This window comes from Melanostigma gelatinosum (assembly GCF_949748355.1).
Source record: "Melanostigma gelatinosum genome assembly, chromosome: 9".
Taxonomy (NCBI): domain Eukaryota; kingdom Metazoa; phylum Chordata; class Actinopteri; order Perciformes; family Zoarcidae; genus Melanostigma; species Melanostigma gelatinosum.
Window position 1 is genome coordinate 4,217,615 of NC_136642.1, and position 13,225 is coordinate 4,230,839.

General features: G+C 44.7%; 1 protein-coding gene across 1 annotated transcript in view; it reads left to right on the forward strand.

The window, feature by feature from the left end:
* thsd7ab (thrombospondin, type I, domain containing 7Ab) overlaps positions 1-13,225 on the forward strand; it is a gene marked incomplete at its 5' end in the record, with an annotated part of 119,620 nt that overhangs the window by 49,259 nt on the left and 57,136 nt on the right. Inside the window, 4 exons of the mRNA XM_079275741.1 lie at positions 2,192-2,440; positions 3,426-3,610; positions 8,551-8,619; positions 12,098-12,253. Of these exons, the coding sequence (XP_079131867.1) occupies positions 2,192-2,440; positions 3,426-3,610; positions 8,551-8,619; positions 12,098-12,253 (659 nt within the window). The remainder of the gene's footprint in view (positions 1-2,191; positions 2,441-3,425; positions 3,611-8,550; positions 8,620-12,097; positions 12,254-13,225) is intronic.

A 13,225-nucleotide genomic window follows, 5' to 3' on the forward strand; every position in this document is an offset into this window, starting at 1 on the left:
AGCTCCCATGCCCTCAGGAGCATAAATATTAACCCTCGACTTGTTTGTCTTGTCCTGAAATATTAATAGTTGTTTTTGCCACTTTCGTAAAAAGTGGAACAAACTTCCCAGTGAAGCGATAACGCAGTCGTGTCCTCGCCAGACGCGCTCTGAACATCTTTCTCACTTCATTTCCAATTTAGTTTGCTGAACATCTGTCATTGAGCCGTTACTTTCGCCATCGTCCTGCGCTCGTCCCGAACAGGGCCCCTCCTCATACCGCTGCTGGGGTCGTATTAATCGAGCTGTTAATTATTCTGCTGTGCCACATTACATCATTGCATTAAAGGGTGATTTTTATTCGCCTTTAAGGGCTCTTTAATCACTCGACCCACATTTTATCGGCCCGTGTTTTAATGCAGCTCAAATCATGAGCCTACAAGTGAAATGTGGAAAGTTTCCGACTGCTTTTATTTGGTGTGTGAGCCCTCGGAGTCCATTGTGGCGAGTCGCTGCTGTGTGACACCTACAGGCTTAGAAACGAGCATTTTCCAGACTTCCTCTTACTTATTTAAATAGGGAATGATTGTGTCCTCATTCTGTCTGGATGACTGAGATGAAGAAATAATGACTCCTTTTTCCCGCAACTTTGAAATCTCCACCAAAATGCTCAGGCATGCACACAACCAGCGGAGAAGCCTCAAAGGATCCACATGCAGCGAAAAGAAATGGGTCATTGGCTGCATGAGGGGCTTTTCTTAAAGAAAAACACAAGAAGCTCCAGCCATCGCCCTCATGCATCACATTCGCTCTTAAAATTCCTCTTTGTTTTCCTCCGAAGCAAAAACGACTCCGGTGCACTCAGTGTTTTGTGGAAAATCTTAATTCTGTGGGTTTTTTTGTCGGTGTCGCTTCATATCCACTTCAAAGACTGCGGACGTGTTTTAATCTGCAAAGAGAAGAGGAGTTAAAAGAAAGAGACAACATACTCGGCTCATACGTTTCCTCATTTGTACCCAGAGTCTGAGTCGCTGGAGGTGAGGTGTGGTGGGCGACGTCTAAATGAGAGGTTTCTAAATGAAGCAGAGCCGTAATTAGCACTAATAGCTCGTCAGCTGCAACGCCCCGAGGGGAAACACATCCGCACTGAGGAGAGGAGAGCGGTCGGCTTTAGTTAGAACACGTTTCTAATGATTCGGAAGGAGCCCAAGGAGAGGACGAGTTATTCATTACATCTAAATGTCATTTAGATGATCAAAAGATGTGCGCCAGCGATTGATCGGAGGTTGTTTTTGGTTTTACTTAAGACTTCCACACACGACATGCCACACCACTCCTGTTTTACACTGCTGTGTGTGTGTGTGTGTGTGTGTTTGTTTTAAAGGAGAGTGGCACATATCTGTTGCTCTGGCATGTTCAAAGAACATCAACCGCAGCTGTAAGGCCCCGAGAGGTAACCGAGAGATTCAACGTGCCTGTAATGAGCCGTCAATAAGCCGCACACTGCATGAGGCTGTTTACCATGAATATGCTCTGTGACCAGCAGAGAACCACAAACCGATAACAAGGATCTACATTTGGACACTTGTGAGGCTTGTAAGCCGACCGTTTGTATTTGATTCTCAAGCTTGGGTTTGTCACTTAGTGCAGGTCGATCTACAGAAAGTCACTTCTCAAGAAAAACTGCCAAACATTTAAGCCGGTTTTAGCTTCATAAATGTCTTTTCTTTTGTTGGGCATGCTCAAGGGCCCTAAACACTATGAAGGATGAACTTTGTCACTATAACAAATCATCTGACTCCTGCTCAGAGTCAGATGAGAAGATCGATACCTCTCTGGTACCTGTACGCCAGATACTAACGCTACAGCCAGCAGCCTATTAGCTTAGCTTAGCATAAAGACTGGAAGCAGAGGTAAACAGCTAGCTTGTCTCTGTCCAAAAATACAATAATCTGCTGACCAGCACGTCCAAAGCTCACGAGTTAACATGCTATATCTCTTCTTTTTGTTTAATATTTGCAAATAATTATGGTCCTGACTATTTGGAGCAGCGACCTCCTGGAGACTCGGCCTGTGTATATTTGGCTTCTAAGCAGAGGGAACTGGTGAATAAGAATCTTACTCTGTGTAGCGTTGGTGCTCCTCTTCCTCTGCCGACATCGTTCTCACAACCCTAACCTCCACCCCCTCCTCCTCTTCATCCTTTCCCCAGCCTGTGCGCACCGAGGGACCTGCCGCTGACCGTCCAGTCCTGCGTCCTCCCCAAGGACTGCCAGGTGACCGACTGGGCCGAGTGGGGCCCCTGCTCCAAAACCTGCGTGGGCCCCGCGTCTCCCGTAGGCAACCGCACTCGGAGCAGACAGGTGGTCCAGTTCCCCGTGGGCCAGGGGGCGGAGTGCGCGCCGCTGCAGGGCTCTCAGTCGTGTGAACCTCCGGGGGAAGACGTGCCGCCCTGCGCCACGTGAGTTCCCCCTTGATAGCAGGGGAGGGAGCAGGGGCTCTTTGAGTGAAAGGGGGGGGGGTGTTGTTTTCCGTAGCGGAGCACTCGACGGGCGCTCATGTTTCACGGGTGTACAATTGCACGTTAGGTTGTGATAATGCCTTCCTCTTTGGTTGCAGCGTTGTTAAGACCTCGCTGCAGTACCGAGCGCTCTGCAGGGATTCATTCTGTGTTCCAATAGAGCTCAGGAACAAAATACAGTGACGGTACTCAACCTGACTGAGGCTTCCTGTTGGTTTCCCTTTACTCATATCACCACGCTAATTTGCTCTCCTGGGTCGCCCATGGGTGGGTATGTGTGAATGTGTGTGTGTGTGTGTGTGTGTGTAGGTGTGTGTGTAGGAGGCAGCATATGGAGACAGATTAGTATGAGTGCTTGGGCTTGTGCCAGACACAAAGTAGAGACAAATGGAGGGAGACTGCAAGGATATCTGAGTCCCACAAACTCTCTCTCTCTCACACACACACACACACACACACAGATCCAAACTGTAGACTCACAGCTGGCCTTTATTCCCTCAGTTTCATCCTATTTCGTCTTTACACAGCTATTGCCAAAATGCACTCGTGTCCTGGAGAGTGTTTCGGGTTTCTTTTTTGAGATACATTCTCTTTCTTTCTTTTGAAGTCAACTTCTCAGACCAAAATGTTTGTTTCTTTCACAGCGTTGTGATGTCCACAGACACTTCTTACTGTCCCAGCTGAGGTGACGAGCCTCTAGAACTAATATCCAACATGAAATGCACAAATCTTGTGTCTCTTGTGTCTCTGAAAATCCAGTATGTTTTCAAACACAAGTGTAAATAAAGGCTTAAACTGGTGGTTAAACTGTCCAACTTAATTGGATGTAACTGTGCAACATATCTGTAAGGCCTGCAGGATTGTAAGTGTCTTGTACTTTGACGTTACACCCACGCACAACACGCCATGTTCTCCTCCTCCGCAGCTACACCTGGAGGAGCACGGAGTGGAGCGACTGCCGGGTCGACTCGTTGCTCGGCCAACAGGACCGCCGGCGTGGCAACCTGACTGGGCTCTGTGGGGGAGGTCTGCAGATCAGGGAGGTGTACTGCGTCCAGGCCAACGCCGAGCTTCTGAAACACCTCAACGACCTCAGAGAAAAGGACAAAGGTAAGAAAGAGGGTGGTTCCGTTCTCCACGTCTGATCTTATTGTTTTCTCTCCTGTGCGTCTCTGCTATGGGCCTCGACTTAATACGCAGTCACACATCTGGAAAGTGTGCTGTCAGTTGAGTCCAAACAGACAATTAGAATCAGCGTTAGTCTGCATCAGAGCACACAGATCTCGAGTGTTTTTCCATATCGCTCGTGGTAAGATCAACAGATTATAACAAATCTATATATTTTTCATGAATCATATCGCTGAATATATTTGAAGATCTCTGCATTATTTATGTTTAAGGAGGAATCAGCATGCAGTCGTTTTCTTCAGCCAGCTGCTTGTTGCTGCAGGGTTCATAATTGATTACTTTTGCACAAGGTATCGAATGGGAGCAACACAAACGGATGAATGTAAAGTTACAGGTTCAGATTCCTAGTTAAAGGATGAATAAAGCGTTCTCTCTCCCTCTCTTCAAAATGCTGCTGTTCACTTTGGGACAACCAATGGAATCGTCTCATCCACCGCTGCTGTCTGCCTGTTCTTCCAGCTGTTTTTTATTGCTGTCACTTGCTTTTTGTCCACTGCCTCCCCCCTCCTACATCTCCACTGTCCTCTGTGATGTGTCCATCATTAGCTTGTTCAGGAAGTCCCTTTTTGTCACTGGCACATTTTAGTTGAACTGATCTCAGGAGGCTGTCGACCGTCTTCCTTCAGCACTGGAACCAAAGTCAACACCACGTCAAGTCTTTCAGCACCGCACAGCAACGCCTGAAACAAATCGGTCCAACTCTCCAGTGTGACTCGAATCAATTTGATCAAGCGGTGTTACATGACAACTTACATCCTGCAACCCTTCACACAGCGTGTATTAAAGAGCTGCAGTCCCTTTAGTGGATTTTGAAGCAGATAATTGGGTGTCAAATACTTGCAACAGACGTAAGCCTACATGTTGACTCATGTCCAAATATAAAATAAGATACAACATTTAATTTGCATTCATAGTCACTGCAGCGTGTTCTTTTTCTTCAAATGTCCCACTGCGGCTACATTGTCAGCTTCAAGTTCTCTCTTTGAACATTGAAACAGCCTTCTAGCCGCTTCCGTTCTCTGCTTCTAACCCAAAGCGTGAGTCCTTAAGAACAAGGATTTGTCTGGTCATGTGACTTCTTGTCACAAGTGCAGAGGCCTCCATTTCTGACATTTCTCAAGCCAGCTTAAAATCAAAGCTGCACTCTTAAAGCGGGCGTTAAATACATGCGTTGAGGCTGGGCTTATGTGAGAGGTGAGAGACATAAAGAGATGCTCCTCTCACGCAAACTAAGTCCAATCAATCCATTCTGCTATCTGTCCTGTTGATGCGGCAGCTCTTGCTCGGTGCAATTTAACAATTATGTTGTTGAGTGAAAGAAATATAAAGATTCAAGAGTCATTTCTGTGTGTCGACTTCTAACTTCAGTTGTATTGATCTGAGGCGGCTACCTCCAATCTTACAGCACCGCACAGCAAAGACTGAAACAAATCATCCCGACTCTCAGGCGTAATTAAAGTCAATGTGACCAAGCGTTGTTGCATGGCAGCTTGCATCCTCCAGCCTCTCACACGGTGTGTATTGTAAGCGCTGCAGTCCTTGTGTTGCTGCGTCGGTCTCATCCACATTTTGACATTATTTCCTGCATTTTTTTCTGGCTCCAGCAGAGGAAGGTGAACATCGTCACTGGTAAACCTACTGCCAAAGCTCTCATTGGCTCAGTTGTTGTTTTTACAACGAGGGAAATAGCCGTCAATGAGCACAACACCAGCAACATTTGAATTGCTGATGAATTCAGCTGGCTGGAAAACGACTGCACGGCTAGCGCAGTGGAGCACTGTGGCATTATATGTGAAGCTTAAGATCTAAATATCTGGAAAAAGACATTTCATTAAATAATGTCTTTTTTCCAGATACTTTAACCTGCTGGTTACTCTTGAAAAACGCATTCATAACTTACATGCAATGTGTTGTTGCTAACACTCAGTGATTGTCTGGTCTGACTGTTGTGAAGCTAACTGAGCTAACGGTAACTTGCTAATATATGATCCGTTTAGACTGAAGAGTATCAAAGGCTATATATTTAATATGTCTAATAACGATGTAAACTGGGAAAATGTAAATGACATATCAGAAAAATAACACAAGGCTGATCATTCAACTGTAAATGTCCAGACATTGTCGGCTAGGTTAGCATGATTTCATTCACTCTAAAACTGAATACTACCAACACATTTTCCAGAGTATTACCGAGATTTACAAAGTATATTGAGATATGTTTAAGAAATGGTATTCCTAGCTGATGCAACTCAATCCAGGTGTTTAGACCTGCAGCTGGAAGGCTTTAATGAACTGCCTCTGAGCTCAATCACTGCTGTGTTACATCAGCCCCAAAAAAGCTTCTCACTCCCAACTCGTCAAACGCCGACGCTTTGCTCAAACGATGACGCTCTAGCTTCAGTTTTGGACGAGACGGGGACATCGTGTCAGTTTAGTCAGTCTCCTCTCGGTACATGCATAGTGTCCTTTCAAAATAAACGTCCATGTTTACAGTAAACATACAGTATCTTTTCAAAATTAACTTCTGACATAGCTTTGGTTAAAATTTAGGCAACAAAACTGCTCGGTACGGTTTAGGAAAAGATTGTGGTTTGGGTTGAAATAAGTATTTTTGTTGTTTCAAACAACTACCAGTAGGTTTGTTAAGTAACTGGCGTTGGTAAAGTCCGTCATAAAGGTCGTCGTTATTCTCTATGAATGTCTTGAAATGCTGCATTTTTGTTGTACTAAAACATTGGAATTGATCTGCAGTCCTTAGAGTGTCCGTGTATCAGCACAAATCAAAGAAGTCTGGTACGTAGCCGAGAAATAATCCATCGACAGACACCGTTCACACAAAACATATCGAATAATACAAGAAATGATGTTTCGTGTCTTTAACAGATGTCCTTCCTAAGTTGTGTCCGGTCTGTAGAACCAGTGAGAGAATACAGTGCATGTACCTGTAATGAAACCGGGGCGATTATACATGTTTGGACCTTCTTGTAACCTCTAAGATGCAGTTAAAGATTCATATACACAAGCACGTTGAAAGCGGTGTTGTCGGGGCCGGCTGTGCAGAAACGTGCGTGACTTGTGTGTGTTAGTGTCTGCACACAACACGTGTTGTACACTTACATCCAGCAAGTTCTTATCTTCTTGGCGCAGGATTTCTTTCCCCTCTGTCGGGGGGGTTAATCTCCCAGCACACCACTGAGACAGAGAGGCAGACAGTGGCTCAGTGAAGTCTAATGCAGCCGGCGCTCTCGTCATCACTAAATATCACCATGCCAAAGGGGTATGACGATGCCCTCAGGCCAAGATCTGGAATCAGCGTTCCACCTCCTAAACCTTAACCTTAATCTGTACAGGGGAGTAACTCCCATCCGACCCCAGATCAGTATCTCAGACTGAGCATCATACGGCTCTTCCTCTGCTCAGGCTGTGTGAGTTTGGGTTTTCTGCTCAGCTGCTGCAGCATATGGATCCCTAAAGCACTTCTCCCAAACCTGCGGGAGTTGACATTTTGGTTTCCCTTTCCCAGCATTTGACAAGAAGATTGATTTAAAAGCCCTTTAAAGGTGCATTAACACCGAGTGTATCAGGAGGGGTTTAATTAAAACGTTCAAGTCCATACTGTCGTTACTGGTTAGAACAATGTCTGTTGAACTTAAATCACAGTGCGGGGGCAGAGACAGAAGATATGAAAGGTTATGAAAGTTTCTTTCTTTTAGAACGCATGTTCTTTCTGAGAGTTAGACGAGAAAAAAATCAATATCATGTCTGTACATTAAAGGAAGAGCTGAAATCAGGATGTGGTTAGCCTAGCTTAGCATTAAAGCTTCCATAAAATCAAAATAGAGCTTCATGTATGCATTGCACTGGTCATCACCCCAACAATGGACAACAAATGGTATTAGAAAGTTTCTTAATGGTGATGTTTGTCTCGTTGAGCTTGTAGCTACTGTCCGTCAGAACCGATTGGCTACTGTAAAACCAATCAATACCCGCGACAAGTCTCTCCCTCGCCCCCCGTTTGTACAGGAAACACGTACATATGCTGCATGAAATAGCAACCTGCTAACCGCTTCGTGGGATCTGAAAGAGCTAGCTCCGTCACAAGCTGAGTCAAAGTTACACAATGTGTGTTGTTTGTTTCATCGGTACATGAAGAGAAGTGTAAAAACAAAGATCTTTAGGTTGTTTTTTTTTAGTTTGGTTTATTTGTGCACCTGGAGCTTCGATGTAGAGTCTCCAGCTGCAGCGTGGGTTGCCAGGTTTGTGACTTTGGGATGCTGCACAGAGTCACGACTGTTGTTGCTGAGGCATTCCAGCTCAGAACTCTGCCTAAAACCACACACTGATGTTTCACCATTTGTTTGTTTTTTTGTACAGGTTAGTAATCAAACATTTGAATCAGTCAACAGTAGAGCTGTTTGGTGGAACGCAGCAAGGCTCCAGGTCTACCCTGCATCTTGTTTATTTTTATCCTTTTTAAAAACGGTTCCTTTGAATGCCTGCAACGACCTCACTTAAATCCGTCACATTGATTCAAGTGACTGTAACCAGATTTCCTTTGATCCCTCAACACCAACATCTCCAACCTGAAGAGATGTTATGCTCTCCAAACATCCATGTGGAATGAGGTCTGTAACCACGAGTCAGATTATAAACGTGAAAATAAACAAACCACAGATCTTATTTCCAGCCCAAAGACAATAAATAAAAGACGTGTCCTTAAAGCTAAGTGTGGTGTACCAGGCCCAGCTCTCTGCGTCAGTCTCTGCCGGTCTCCCGTCACTGTGTCTGTGTTTGTTTGATAGTGCCTCCGTCTCCCCCGGTGTGTGCTAGCTAATAGCGCTTTCTCCCCCCTGTAATTGCAGCAGGTCAGGCCCAAAGACAGCAGAAGCCTAGCGTCCCCCCTCTCCTCTCCATCACCTTCCAGATTACAGGTAGGTGTTTTCAGTCACGCTGATAACGAAGCTCCATCCATTTGCTTTATGCCTCCCGGCTCTCACCACCTCCTCCTCCTTGTTTCTTGTCCTATGCTAACCTCTTTACTTGTCTCCTCTCCTCTCCGCTACTCATGTATCTTCTCCTTTCCTCTTTCTGTCCCTCTGTTCACTCCCTATTTTTCCAGTCCTCTCCTATCCATTCTTTCCTCCATCCTTCCTTTTTGTACTCCCTCCTTGTTTCTTCTTTTCTGTCCTTTCCTCATTACTAATTTCTCTTCTCCTATCCTATCTCCTTGTTGCGGCTCCTCTTCTCTCTTCTCTTCTCCTCATTTCTCTTCACCTATCCTGTATTCTTGTTTCCTCTCCTCCTCCCTCTCCTTCCTTCCTTCCATCTCCCCTCCTTACCTGTCTTCTTTTCTTTCCTCTGTCCTGTTCCTCCCACTATTCTGATGCTTTGGACTTCTGATGACATTAACTGTGCACAACATTACACCACACTTGAACAAAGCAACGAGCCCACTCTGCTCTTCTTTATCCAGACTGCTCAGTATTGTTGCCAAATCCAACGAAGGGACAAGTAGCCATGACAACAAAGTGCTGTATTCTCACATAAAACTCTGGGCAGAAGAGTTGAAGCTTTGTTCCTCCACAAACAGAATATGGATGGTGAGACGCTGCAGACAGTAAGCCACACTAGCAAGAGAGATTTCTTCCACCGCTGTCAGTTCAGCACAATATAAAAGATGAATTCACTGGAGAGCACACTGCACAATAGTTTAACAGAGAAGCAGGATATACAGGGCTTTTCATTCTCTCTCTACTCTGTTGGTCCTCAATGTTTTATTCCCAAATGGATTGATGTTAAGAGATTGAAGTCGGTGTAGTTCAGCAATAAGATGTGGATTAACGGTGGCTCAGCAAACTCACGACTTGACTTTCAGTGTAGGAGGAATTAGCCTTTTTGCATTTCAAACGCCCCACTTGCCTTCTTCCCCTGCACAGTTCTCAGGGAATTATGAGTCAGCGCGCCTGACTGTGTGAGACGTTAAGCTCTCAGACGTCTCGCAGGAAGAGTCGGGAGACTGAAACCTCGTTGAACATGTGAAGAGGTGGTTTTTTTTGTGTGTGAATCATTAAAAGTCCTCTGAAATGCATGACTCAATACAATACTTAATACGGAACACACAGATACAGAAGGCCTGAGAGGCAATAGAATCTGGTCATCCAAGTCATTCTCTCTCGTGTTTATGACTTAAGAACTGGTGGAACAAGGATCACTTTTCTCAGTTACTTGACAGAATAGGTGAAAAAACAGTCGGGAGCATTTATAATTGATATCTTTGATAAGTGTTACTCATTCGGCCGCACGAGGCTGACGTGCACCACTTCCCCGTCTTCTAAAAAGGACTGAAAGCAATCGTGTTTTCTTCCAGATGAGTTAGAATTCCAACAAGCAAGTCATGTTTTTGATATGATCTGCTGCTGGGGAATTATTTAGAACACGGGGAAGTGGTGCACTTCATTCTCTGTGGCTGAAATGAGAAATGCTTTTTTTTTCACCGGTTTCTACGATGAAAAAATTCAATAACCTGTTCACCCGTTCTTAAACCATAAGGAGAGAAAGCAGTTTGGATCAGAATGGACACCAGGACGTTCTTCTCACCTCTCAGGGCTTCCGTAGCTGCAGAGCTGACGACAGAATATGAAACCAACACGACACACACTTTAGAGTATTGATCTTATATAACATATTACAAATAACTCTGATCATTTCCTTCCACTATTTCTTCAGTGTAGGAGTTAAATTATGAATTATTCTGTGACATCTCCTTTTGAAATGCAACTCTTGAAATGAAAAAAATAAATCCATAGAATGTAAACTGCAGTTTTAGTTTTAGCTTTTATGCATCAGCTGCCTTTAAGTTTGTCTCACTCAGATTCATACCAGTCATCCGTAAGTAGTTAATGTGCGTATTAGAATGTAATCTGATGTGTGTGTGTGTGTGTGCGTGTGTGTGTGTGTGCGTGCATGCGTGTGTGTGTGCGCATGGGTAAAGGTTTCGAGGTGTCAGACAGAGTGTGGAGCTTTAGTTGGGGATTGAACCTGTCTGCTGAGTGAGCAGGGCTCACTCTTATCACCAAGGACGACCCGGAAACGCCGAGGTGGTGTCTTGTTGGATTAAAGCATTTATGGGAAATACACTTCTTCGCTTTTTTGACGAGGGTTCGATGGGAAGATTGATACATTTTCATATCTCACTGCTAAGTATGAAACTGCAGCTTGTTAGTTGCTTTTATTTACCCCCTAGCCTCCGTTATTTAAAACGTTTTTGAACAAATCAAACAAACGGCAGATAACGTGGTAGTTGGGGAGCTTCAAAAGTGCAGGTCGGCAATTCTTTTAACTTTCGGACAGAGCCAGGCTAGGTGTTCCCATCTGTTTCCAGTCTTTATGCTAAGCTAAGCTAAGCTAAGCGGCTATTTAACGTGCAGACATGAGAGTGGTTTATATCTTCTCATCCAACTCCCTTCAAGAAAAGGTATGAAGCGTTATTTCTGCAAAAAGACGACTTATTGCTTAAAACCACCAGACAAACAGGAACTCCCTGCTTCCAGGTATCCTTGGTGATAAGAGTCAAAAAAGCACAATTTCCCACATTTCCCAAGATGTTGAATTATTCCCAGAAGGCCACAGTTTGGTATTTGAAGCACCTTCTAGTATCGAACAAGGACTCAAAGAGAAACATAGATGCACAGCTCTGGAAGATACAGTAGCACTCCTTTTATATGACACTGACACCAACATACATATTTTATGTGCATGCATAAATGCATAAACTCTGCATCTTCAGAAACTCCACACATCGCATGTATTTATCGTGGCTCGGCTCGGCAGACGTGCAGAAATGTATTCTGCACAGTTGTCACAGAGCTGCGCCGATAGCTTCTCTTCCATTTTATTTGGACAAAGTTCCTCGGTGGGAGCTCAGACAGGCGTGCATTCACTGGTTGCATCATGAAAAAAGGCTTCTTTTTAAATCGTAGCACGACGGGGGGAGGAAAGAAGGTGCCAAATTACACCTCATCAGACATGAGCCAAGACATCGTCACCGTGTTGCTGCATCCTCTCTCCCGTCTCCGGTGGGCAAGGCTCCACAACTTTACATGTCGCTCGCAAGGCGCTGCCTGACATCATCTTTGCTAATTTATCACTCTGACACGCCAACAGGGTGGCGATAAACCAAACAAAGGGAGAATGACTACTTCACGGGCATCTTTTTCTTTTTCCCCACTTTGGTTCTCATCTGTAGGGACTCTCATGCCGGGAATGAAAGTAAATAACCATTTTGTGTCCCTTTAGATCGTAATGCTGGTAAGACTTCCTCAGATAAAGAAGAACCAGAATAGGATCAAAGTGAAGCAGGTTCGTTTCATCCGCTGCTTATTCCGTTTTCCTTTTTGATCGTATGCGCAGCCTCCCGCCCGGTGGAAAACAAGCTGTGCGAGGGTCCGATCCCCAACAGGTCCCAGCTGTGCCAAATCCCCTGTCCCATCGACTGTGAGGTGTCGCCCTGGGGGGCCTGGGGGCCGTGCACCTTTGAGAACTGTGATGACCAGGCTGGAAAGAAAGGTATGAAGACACTGTCCCAATAGATGGTTATCATGATTCATCGTAAACTCTCTCAGGCTATTTCAAATGTTTGATGCGTTTCCTGATCAACACACACACTCACCCTTTCCCTCCATTCATCTCTTTTTTCGGCCCTAAAGTAAAGATAATAAACTTGTTATGAATGAAGTGCATTATCTGTCATTCGCTCGTCCGTCTGACGTCGAGATAAACACCTTTAATTACTCCGTCATGAACAACAATGACCTTTTCATTGCTTTGCGCTTGTTCCCAGTCACTCTGCCAATGTAGTATAATTAATGTGGAAATAGTATATTTTAAAGCATAAGCACTGCCATTGACTTTATTTAGACTCTCTGCTGCGGTAACTATGGTTGTAAAGTATTCGCTGCCTTGTTTTTTACAGTGTAGTAAACGCTCCATCGAACGCTTCATATTGGCCAGAGAACTGTATAAACAGTACTCAGCCATGAACCTGCACTCTTCATTATATTTTTACTGACTAATATTATCCTTTTTATCAATAGTTATTGATTGAGTCTCTAGTAGCAGCAGGACATCTTGTTAAAAATGCATAGGAAACATTCCATTACCGTCGGTGGCACTGCAGCAACTTTATAATTCATTTTTTAGTATAAAATGTACCTTTTTTTTATATCGGTGTGTAAAATATGACCGCAAACGAACACATGACTCTGATGCGATATCAGTGAAAGAGCAATTGAGTGATTGATGTTGTGTACGCTGTGACTTCTGCCCGGCTTCATTGGTCACAGTGCGTGATGCGTTATGACACTCGGTACGAGAGCGAGTTGGGCGGGGTAAGATTCGCGGCTCGGTCCGTGTGGGGACGTCATCAAGGTTTTCCTCGTTCGTGTTAATGAGCCGTCTCAACGAGGCAGCCGTCAGACCGCGCCACGCTAATCATCAACATCCATCATCGGTGGTGTAAGAAGTACTCTGATCCTTTAA